This window comes from Asparagus officinalis, chromosome 3, assembly GCF_001876935.1.
Source record: "Asparagus officinalis chromosome 3, Aspof.V1, whole genome shotgun sequence".
In the NCBI taxonomy this organism is placed as follows: Eukaryota; Viridiplantae; Streptophyta; class Magnoliopsida; order Asparagales; family Asparagaceae; genus Asparagus; species Asparagus officinalis.
Window position 1 is genome coordinate 10012472 of NC_033796.1, and position 11034 is coordinate 10023505.

At 35.4% G+C, this 11034-nt stretch overlaps 2 protein-coding genes across 4 annotated transcripts in view; both read right to left on the reverse strand.

Moving 5' to 3' along the window:
• Nucleotides 85-10311, reverse strand: LOC109832923. Of its 3 annotated transcripts, none has more exons than XM_020400418.1 (11): nucleotides 10217-10311; nucleotides 8153-8831; nucleotides 5478-5655; nucleotides 4923-5151; nucleotides 4551-4690; nucleotides 3983-4272; nucleotides 3617-3829; nucleotides 3002-3490; nucleotides 2257-2922; nucleotides 1574-2116; nucleotides 85-559 (listed from the first exon to the last, which is right to left on the reverse strand). In XM_020400418.1, exons 2-11 carry the CDS (start codon nucleotides 8420-8422, stop codon nucleotides 329-331), a joined length of 3249 nt encoding a protein of 1082 aa, XP_020256007.1. In that variant the 5' UTR covers nucleotides 8423-8831; nucleotides 10217-10311; the 3' UTR covers nucleotides 85-328. The 3 variants fall into 3 exon arrangements, with proteins under 3 accessions (XP_020256007.1, XP_020256006.1, XP_020256008.1); XM_020400417.1 differs by having other exon boundaries at nucleotides 10110-10231; XM_020400419.1 differs by lacking the exon at nucleotides 10217-10311 and adding an exon at nucleotides 9930-10085.
• Nucleotides 8763-11034, reverse strand: part of LOC109834598 (inactive LRR receptor-like serine/threonine-protein kinase BIR2) — a 7205-nt gene continuing 4933 nt past the window's right edge. Inside the window, exon 2 of the mRNA XM_020402633.1 lies at nucleotides 8763-8831. Coding sequence (XP_020258222.1) covers nucleotides 8763-8831 — 69 coding nt within the window. The remainder of the gene's footprint in view (nucleotides 8832-11034) is intronic.

Below are 11034 nucleotides of genomic sequence, written 5' to 3' on the forward strand. Positions count from 1 at the left end.
TTATCAGTAAATTACACACATCCTGCCTGTATACAGGGAACTAAGCCAGATACTGTGGAGGGTTAGGCATGAAAACTGTAAAAATTATGAAGTTAAGGAATGAACTATACTTGGCTGCAAACAAGTTACAAACTGGTATTGAAATAGAAAAAGGTAACAAGCCTTCCCCCCATTATTTTATCCTAAATAAACAACAGAAGCTTCAGATGAAATATGAAGCAAAAACTAAAACTACAGTCAGATCTGTACAATGAAATGTACACTTTACAAGTCTAGTCTCACTACAAAGAGGGCGAAGAAAGTCCTCAAATGATTTTCCTGTAAACTTCTAAGGCTTGGCTTTCACCAGCTTTACGTTGGTATAGAACCGTTTGAGGTCTTTCATCGCTGCTTCTTCGATCTGAATTGATCGGATGGAGGATGGTGCATCTATCTCAGGCTTGAACCAGCGGCTAGGGGGTGTACTACTAGATTCTGAAGGCGAGCTGTGAGATGATGCAATGGAGAAGCCTGAGGTCCTAACTTTTGGACTGTGAGAGATGTTAAGCTGTTTCTTTCCCTGATAAAAAGTGGTGAAACATAAATAAGCCAAGTTGAGATGACAAAAATTGATTATACGTTTTCTATGATGCAAAAAGTATCGAATAGTTTAGTAATTTATATAAGCTGAATAAATGGAGGCAAATAAACATACTTTACATGGCAAATCAATGATGTATAATGCAAGCTGAATAAAGTGGAGGCAAGTAAACATGTATACATTGTAAATTGATGAGGCATAATAAGCAGAACCTCCTGAACATGATTCTCTAGTTCCTTAGCAAGACTTAAATTTAAAAAGCTTAAGCTTATGAATTGTAAGTGAACAATGTGCATCAAGCAAATTTTAATGCTGAACACAAGAAATATCTGAAACAATTGAACATTGGAACTTTTTCATATCGTCCAAGCTCATTGATAAGGCAATATCAAGATGACTCGAAACTGCTACCTCAATGAAAAATATTATGAACACATCATCTTGTCCCAAACTCAGTAAGTGGGAAATGACAACTGTTCACAACCATACTGTTTCCCTAATAATTACTGTCTGAAGAGATTCGTCGGAAGACAACCATTTGCATGTTTTTCCAACTTTCTTACAAATAGCACCATATGTAAAAGCAAGAATAGTTTTCAAGGTCAAGAAACAAAGCAGAAAAGGGTGAGGCTTGGTTTATGAAGACCCATGTTCAAGTTCAGCCTATGACATTTTCTCTAGAGAGGAAAAAAAAGAAAAAGATATAAAATAAAAAAGAAAGTATAAATGAAGTGTTTCATCCGTGATTCATAGCTGAAGACAATTGCAGCTTCACAGTCCTCAATAACCAAGGATGCTACAAAACGACTGTTAAACAATTATGGAGCAGATAAATTTGTAAATGAGTATGCTTTTACTTATAATTCCAACCTGTTTTAGGCTTAATCAGGTGCTGCTATTATATGATATTTATAAAAGACATTATAGAGAGACACCAGAAGACATTATAAAGAAATCTGAAGATGAGTTAACTAGTTAAAACCTACTTCATACCTGCTGGATCTGAATGTCCCTTAACGATGGCCGATGCTGAACAGGAGAAGAACCAGCTGAAGACCACGGAGGTGTGCTCTTCTCTCCTTCAGATGAAGGCATAGCTCTAGGAGGAACTACAGCAATAGGGCTCGAAGGTGGTCCAGGCATAAATGAACTCAACTTAACATGTCCAGCACCAACAAGCTCTACTTGATCTTCTAGCCTTTCCTTTGTCCTACTACCACTCATGTCATTTATTTTGCTCTGCTCATTCTGAATTTCTCGAAGAGACACAGGCCCTTTTGTTATTTTTGCCCCGTGCCATGCGGGTCCCTCATTTTTGGGTGTCGGCGGTGGAGCTGGTTTAGGGGTGGGGGTGTCATCAAGAGCACCACTCAGAAATAATGATAACCCACCTTTCTTATTATTCTTTTTCTTAGTTGGAAACAAATGGGAGGCCTTATTTTTTTTAGAGTTAGAATCGCCCCTTGGACTATGAGAACAGGGAGAACAGTCATCGATGATTTTGCTTGCAATGCTTAGCTTGGTATCGACATCTTTCTGTTACAATATAAGATTACCCATATAAAGAAATTGTCTGCACATTACAATCTATATGAAAATGAATTTAGAAACTTGAAGATACAAGAAAACTAGTTAAGCTCAAGGTACTAGCATCTTGAGAAGTCATGAAAACTGACCTTTACTTCAGAAATTTGAAGATTTTTATCATCTGGGAATCCCTTCAATGTGTCCACCTTGACAAATAGATCATTGTTTTTGGAAAGAGTTTCAGCTTGTGCGGAGTCCTTTTGTTTGCTCCTCCTCAGTTTTTTAGAAACCTCGACTTTCTTATTCCCCTTTGAATCAGGCAATGCAAGCGAGGCCAGCTTAGTATGCCCCTCAAGGGGAAAACCAAGCTCTGCAAGTGCAGTCTCAATAGAGAATCTGGTTTGAAGTTTAGCAATTTGTTGGTCATCGAGAGCATGACCATTAAGCTGCTTAGTTTCAAGCATCTCTATTTGCTGTAACTTCTTCCTAAGAGCTCTGACTTGTTTGGAGACGGCTTGGTCAGCACCATTCTCTCCTTGCAGAAATAAGTCTGCTCTTGGATCTCCAAAGTTTTTTGACGCAGGTTTATTATTATCACGAGGAATGAGACCCCCAGTTTCGTCTTCTCCCTCTTCTTCACTGTAAATAACAGCAGGAAAAGTAGCTGTTGATGTAGGGAGACGCCGGTAACTCCAAGGCTCAGATGACCTTGCATCCAATAGTTTTTCAAGGCTTGCTAGAATTTCTTGGGAAGCACTCATGATAGCAGGTGCTGAGACCGTGAAAATAAAATCCAGGTTGCGTAAAACAATATCCTGGGCAGAACTAAAATAATTAGATTCAGATTAAGCAAAAACTGAAATATGATGACAGGAAAAGACTATCAATAAGTACCTCACAGTGTTTTCTAAGTTCATCAGCTCCAAGAGAATCAGCAATTTCAAGAAGTTGAATGACATTCCTTGGCTCTACAAGAAATTCTGCAGCAACCTTTTCACACAGACTTTTCAAACTTGGCGCAGACTGACGAGTCAAATCATTTTGTCTGATCATTGAACTTCTATCTTCTTCTACATCATTGAATGGAAGCTCTTCATCCAATTGTTCTGATTCCCTATTGTCTTCTGCAATTGGTTTCCTCTTGCTCATAGACAATCTTGGAAGATATGTAGGGTGATAAAGAGCAGAGACGACTAGCATATGAGTTTCACCAACACATACTGAAGTAGCTCGCTTAACACCGTGTAACCTCGTGGCAACAGGAGCCTCATCCTTATTTTTCTTGCCGTCCCACATATAAACATCACCGGTTGTTGTAACGGCAGCTGTCCAGTATTTGCCTGCAGAAATGCTCACAATATTTCTCCCGCACATGGAGTGCACCTAAAAATCAAAGGAAGTTGAATGAAAGTTTATGCCAAGACTGAATAGTGAAATGTATTTCTTTACGTCAGTTAATACATCTACAAATAAAGATAAACAAGGTCATGTGTTGTTAGTGATCGAAACCTGCTGACATCTTAAATCAGGATCCGCTGAAACCCAATAAAATAGTGCACCGTCGTCAGTGAGAGCTGTGCTATGAGTCATCCCAGCAGCAACTGAGACGACACGAAGCCTTTCCATGCGATGGAATTTTAACGGTGCATTGCCACTTTTCTTTAGACTCCTAGCAATAACCACACGTCTTGGGGTAACAAGTCTGTGACCCCAGGTGTATATCTATTAAAAAAAAGACGTCACATACAACAACAACAAAGCCTTTATCCCAAATGTTTAGGGTAAAGAAAAGACGTTACATAAACAAGAATGAACATTATACACACACAAACCTAGAGTATACTATCCATTACTTTACAGTTGGCATATGGTTACCTCGCTGTCGGCTCCTAAAACTACTGTGTGATACTTTGCTGCAGAAACTCCTCTAAAGACTTTTCCTTTCAAGTATTCAACCATACGTGGGGTGTAATTTGAGGCAGAGTTGGAGGTACCGTAACCAAGCTGACCTTCTTTGTTGCAGCCCCAAGTGAAAACTTCACCAGATTCAGTGACTGCAGCAGTGTGCTTATTTGCAGCAGAAATTGCAATTACTCTTGACCGGAGTGAACTAACACGTCTTGGTGTAGCTTGTGAGTCGACAGAAGTATAACCTAGCTGTCCTTCTGCATGCATTAAAAGAAGTAGATGAATGCAAGCATATGGAAAACATAGTAATGTTAAGGCTGTTAGCCAATTGTTTAGATTATATTATCATCATAGAAACCATGACTGTGGCCAAACTACAAGTACACACGTTTTGACACCACATAAAATAGGATATTTGAACAGGTCATTTTGAGCATACGAAACACATGTAAATTCACGGAGGCAGAGTGCCATGTTAAGTAATCATAAAAGACTACCATGAACTATAGAAGGTGGCATAAGAATGTTGTATTACCTCTATTTGATCCCCAAGTGAAAACTTCCCCACTCTCTGTTGCAATGACAGTGTGATGTTTTGCTGCTGCAATAGCCTTAACTCGCCGGGAACCTAATCCCACTGTCACCTCGCGAGGAGTAATGACAGCAGCTTGGCCGCTAGAAGCAAACACAAGTTAGCATACTTGCCAACATATATAACTCCAAAAACTTTGACGCTAAAAAGATTACAGAGAGCTCATAGCATCTATGAAGATTAATCACTTTCATATCCTAAATTATAAATAAAATTATACCCAGCCAGCATTATTAGCCTACTGAATTTAGTATTGCTATGCAGATCAAGAAATAGATACAAGAGGGACAGTTACATCATCTATCAACCCATTACCTGTGGATGTCAAAATCAGGGTGTCCAAGACGACCTCCCCTTCCAAACCCCCAGGTATAAAGTTCTCCTCTGGAACTAACTGCTGCACTATGAAATTTTGAAGCAGCAATTATCTTAATATAAGAATCCTGAAGTGAATCAAGTTTACATGGCAATTTTTGTATGTGGGCGTTGCCCGTTCCCAGTTGATAGTTTGTGCCACTCCCCCAACTGAATACCTCTGTCGCAACTACAAGGACACAACAAATAACCACATCATCCAGAAAATTTTGGCATTAGAAAATTTTAGCCAAAAATAAAATAATATTAAAGTATGGAAGATAAGTTCTGGAAATCAAGGTTTGGAAGTATAAACATAACCAACAAGTAGAAAAGTAAAAACACAAACAACGCATAATGGTAAAAGATGAGGTTGAGATAATCACCAATTTATGCTGAAGTATTATTTACACAAAATTCTCTTGCATATAATAAACAACATTGACAGTGAAGAGTTAAACATTTGTTTGCAAAAACTGTTATGTCTTAAATGGCACAAAAGGAAGAAGAAATTACCTAAATCAAGCTCATGACCTACAACCTGAGATACAGGCCCCGATAAAAGATCAACAGGGGTGCGGCACTTAGAGTCCTCTAGTATAAGGGATGCACCAGATTCTATAAGTACACTAGCCACAGCAAGATGGCCAAAGTGGAGAGCTCTGTGCAAACTGCTCCATCCTGACTCCCCATCCTGAAGAAAAAAAATTACAAGTTACACAGAGAAACCAGATTTAAAATATAAAACTATACGTAGCATATTAAATCAAGAGACTGTGACTTTGGACGATCTTCATACACAAAAGAAAATCTCATATCCAGCCAGAACTTGAAAAGTTTACTAAATTCGATCAGTTCATAGATGTAGCAGAACTTAAGTATGGCACCTAAGCCGCTTGAGAGCCATTCTCCGTATGTTGATCAGAGAACATGCCCACTGGAAACAGTTCTTAATGATTGCAGAAAGTTCTGAACTTATGTTCTAATTTCATTCGCAACAGTTCTTGTAATGAGTATATTCTGTATAATTGCAAAAATTCTATACCATAGTAACATAATTTTAATAACATCACAGCTACAAATTTCACTTTTAAAATGTCAAAGCATCCCTGTAAAATGTGTTCAGCCTCTCTGAATGATAACATGACCTTAGCTAGTGACCAGCAATGTATGCACCACAAACTTGACCAGAGATTTTCTGGTTATTGGTCCTCTAATGCAGGCCATGCATCTCACTAGAAAAACTCTCCACGATGTAATCACATGACTCACAAACTCTCAAATCAACAAGTCAATCTACATGACTTCATCAGTTAGCCATAGCTAGTCAAAAGCTTCTTTCACACGCTCTATCTATGACCATCCCTGAACCTTGCGTTTGCAATTCTGGTTGTAACATGCATTCAAAACATTATTACAAAGCTTGAGTATTTGTAAGACATGATGTCAATTTGGCAATAAAGGGTACTTGGTGCTCCTTCTATACTACTATGAAAAGAGGACTGGGGTGTTAAATCTTTTAATTTCTTTTTTGCCCTCTCAAATTTTGATAAATTCTAACTATGCCATTATCTTTAATTAATTTTTATTAAATAAATATAACCTCTTATTAACTATGCACCTCCTCACCTTCCTAAATAAATATAATTATCAATAATATTATAACTATTAATTGTTTAAAAATAATAAAATAAAATAATTTATAAAATAAGTATACACAATTATTAGTAGTGACTAATTAAATTATTATAATAATTATTTATGAATTATAATAAAATAATTAAAATAATAATATAAATAGAATAATATATTACTAAATACTATTAAGAATTATACTATAATTCAATAAGCAATAAAATAGATAGAATAACTTTTGAATCGCATAGATAGTGTAATTATTTTAATAGTATAACATAAATTATGAATTACACTATTTATTTAGTATTAATGTATTATATCATTAAAGAAATAAATAATTTAATATTATTTTTAGAGTATTTTCTTAAAAATTATTACATGATAATGAACAATCTATACCTTATAATGATTGAAAACTAACTTTTTTACAAAAAATTATTTAATATTAATAATAGTATACTAGTTGTTAATGATAGTATAATAAAGATTTATAAAATATTTATACTACTAAATTATTTAAGAGCATAATAAAAAAATAAATAAGATAAATATTGTAAGTATATAGGTAATATAATTATTTTAATAGTATAACTTCAACTAAGAATTATAATATTAAATAAGGTAAATTACAGTAAATCCCCTTGAACTTTCAGCATTTTGTAGTAAATAGACCCTATGAACTTTCGAAATCACATTAAACCCCTAATAACTTTTGAAAAAAACCCCAATATCTTTTAGATAAATTGCACCAAAACCCCCAATAACTTTTGAAATGCCTTTTTATGCCATTTCTGCTTCTAATTTATAGCGATTATTTGTAAAAATCAAAAAGTTATTGGGGGTCTTCCTTGAAACAGAAAATTCATTACGGGTTTAGTGTAATTGTGAAAGTTCATATAGGCTGAAAGTTCATAAGGTTTTATTATAATTGACCTTATTAAATAATTATAACGAGAATTAATTATTGCAATATGTTGTAGATATCAAGTGTAACCATTTAGGGAATGTCAAGAAAAAGCTAGCAAGATTAATGCAGCTTAGTTAATTTATAATTAACAACTTTCAAGCCGGAGGGGCATATTTAACAGAACTTATAGAATTGATAGTTTTATTTAAGAATAATTTTAGATTTGGGGACTTATTTAAAAAAAGGTTAACACTAGGTGATCATTATAAAAAAACATTCAATAACAATAACTACACAATAATAATTAATTCATATATTTATTTTTAAACAATCTTATTATAGAATTTTATTTATCAACACATAGTTTTCCTATTCAATAAAAAATTTAAAACTTAAAAACATGTACGTTCGCGTGCAAAGCACGTGCATTATACTAGTTCTTTAAAAAGGGGTTTAACAACAAAGTACATAGTGTAATTGTTTACTATGATACGTATACTGAAAAGAATTGCAAAGGCAAGTCCAAGCAAACCTATTGGTAAAATATGTACTGGATGTATAAAAATTCAAGAAATAAACATATGTCCGAATGTCAGGAAAACAAAATAAAGATGGAACTCTAACAGGAAGGGTATATTTGACTAACCCTAACATCAGGATCAGCACCAGCAGCCAGCAGCCTCTTCACAATAGGCACATGATTCCTCCATGTTGCAATATGAAGAGGAGTAAGACCAAACGCATTCCTTGAATCAATATTTCCACCATTCTTCTTTAGCAATACCAAAGCTGACTCCACATCAGCGATAGAACCTTGTCGTGAAACAAACCATAAATCTTTTGTGGAACTGCTTGGCGAGGATTTGCGAGAGGAGGCTGGCTTCCCAGAGCTTGAAGGTGATATTAAAACCTCCATAAATGTTATTTTGCCTATATGACACCGAAAGTACAAGTCTACCTGAAGTCTATCAAACTAAAGCCCCTTTATATTTAAACTGTTTTAATCCAATATTTGCAACTGCTACTCCTTAACAACCAAATTCTTAAGATTCACGGATAATGAGTCAAATCTTAAGAAGTCTCAACACTCAATATAAACAACAACTAATTATCCTATGACCGAAACTACACATTAAACATCCATTTATCCAAGGAAGTTGATCGTCATTTGATGGTTCATTTCATATAAATTGACAAAAAACAATTCTGCTTCATCCCTTCAAAACCATTGGCAGAAGGAAGTCACGATCTTCCATCTAAAGAGCACAACTGCAGTAATACATCAAGGAAACCACAACCCACAGCACATCCTTTTTGAATAACTCCTGCAAGAAAATGACAACACGTGTCAGATAGGGTAAGAAAACCAATATAATAGATAACAAAGTTCATCAAACATGTACTACATATATAAAGAAAGTAGTTAACCAGTGAAGTATGACAGAAAGCAGCCTATCGCAAAAAGAAGAATTGAGACATAAGGATGTATTATCGTCTTAGATACAAGAGTTACAAAAGCTATTACTGAACTGAAACTTCTCCTACATGATAAGGTCTAAACTAACTAATATCATATACAAATTTGGGATTTAAAAAATGGCAAACAATAAACAAGCCTATAAATAAATAAATAAAAGAGAATTGCAACAGTTACAATGATCGACCATTAAGCGGATTCTATACCATAACAATTTGATAATAAAGAAGCAAGATTTGGAAGCGAGAACCTACATTTCACGAACTTTCTCATCTAAAACATACTTTTGTATCCACATCATCAAAACATCAAAGATCTAGTGATTCTTAACAACCTAATTATCTACCAACCATGAAAAATTAGAACATTAACCCATGAATCTCCTGGTCCCATCGAAGAGCTACCTTAACCCAACAAACAAATCCTCTTGTTCGATATTTTGCACTAGATATAGATAGTATGGAGAAATTAATCACCATTTTACTGACTGAATTAGTCCGGTCAAGTGCTTTGAGGACCAAAGTAACAATTAAATTAACTCAGATTGATAACATTCAATATGAAGCAAGTTATGTGCATTCCAAAAGGCACATTATACTGACATTAACTCAAATGGGTTAATTACGTTCCTCTTTAAATAAAATTGAATATACATGAGAAACTTAAAAAAATTTCCTTTCACAAACCGAATAGCTAAAATATCACAGAAAATAATTCTCAACTTAAAATAATTCTCAACACAAATACATGATTGTGATAGGGATAATCAAGAGTCATTCCCAAAAGGGGACAAATAAAGAACCGACATAAGAAATGAATAGTTAAAATTACCTCGCAGAGCAACGAGTGCCCTAGATTAGTACCCACAACAATAAAAAAAAAATACAATTCTAGAAACCGATAATGGAAATCAATGACAGAACTAGCCTCCGAAAAGACCAATTACCATCAAAGACCGAACTTTTCCAAAGAAGCAGATCAATTAGAACGCGTGCAGATCAAATCGAGACCAAGATTAGATTTTGACCAGTGAAATCAAATCCCCCCATCCCAAAACGAATCCAGAACGCAAGATAAACAAAAATTGCGGGAAATTTTGCAGCACGAGATGAGGAAAATAAATCACCTGGGATCTCTGGAGAAAGGGGAAGGGATTAATGTCGATGATTTTTTTATGAAATTTCTCCCATTTATTCGATTAAGGAGGGGAATCAAGGCACGGAATATACTTACATCGAGTTTCCGCCGGACCCTCAAGGTTACCAAAATCCTCTCTCTCTCTCTCTCCCCCCTCTTGTTTGTTTCTCTCTCTCTCTCTCTCTAGAGTTCTATTTTCTAGGCGTCACGGCATTTTCTAGTTTCGAAGGGTATTTTCGGAATAAAACACGCCCCGTGGTAGTCGTCACTGGTCTGCCCAAAATCCTCGCCGTTTCTTTTTCTCCCTTCTTCTTTTCCCCTTTTTTATTTTTTTTTAATTTTTTTTTATTTTTTTGACTGTTTCAGATTCAGACTTGGAGTATTAACAAACTCAATTTTATCTCAAAATAGAAACTAGAAAATATATCGATTATTTTACATTAAAACAATCCATGGTAAATATTTTTTATGGCAATCAGTAACCTCATTAAAGAAGACTGGTTATTAAAATGTTGTCTGACTATTTGGCTTATCAATTCTAAAACAAGCTATATATGATTATGACTTAAGATGCATAAGTAGAATCTATTATATGCCTAAATAAACATGATAAATATAAGGAGAAATTTTGAAAACAGCCCAATTTTCAATTTTAATAGGCAAAATCGACCTAAACTGGAAAATATTAGCAAAACCGACCCTTTTCAGAAGAAAAGGGTCGGTTTTGCAGCGGAGCGTCATTTACGAAGTGCACGGGACTGCTAGTCCCGTGCACTTGGTCTTTAAGCAGCGCCTGGCCCATTTCTTTCGTTCTTTCTTTCTGTCGTTCTCTTCTCGTGACCACTCTTCCCCGAAAAAAAAAACCCTAACCTAATCTCGTCGACCCCCGCCGCCGACCACGCCGCCGACCACGC

Excerpts from the sequence above, each read along its gene's own strand:
- LOC109832923 (XM_020400418.1), bottom strand. The coding sequence starts at position 8,422 with ATGGAGGTTTTAATATCACCTTCAAGCTCTGGGAAGCCAGCCTCCTCT. Across the intron at positions 5,656-8,152 it reads GTGCTGATCCTGATGTTAGG|GATGGGGAGTCAGGATGGAG; the intron begins GTTAGTCAAATA and ends TTTTTTCTTCAG. Across the intron at positions 5,152-5,477 it reads AGGTCATGAGCTTGATTTAG|TTGCGACAGAGGTATTCAGT; the intron begins GTAATTTCTTCT and ends GTGTCCTTGTAG.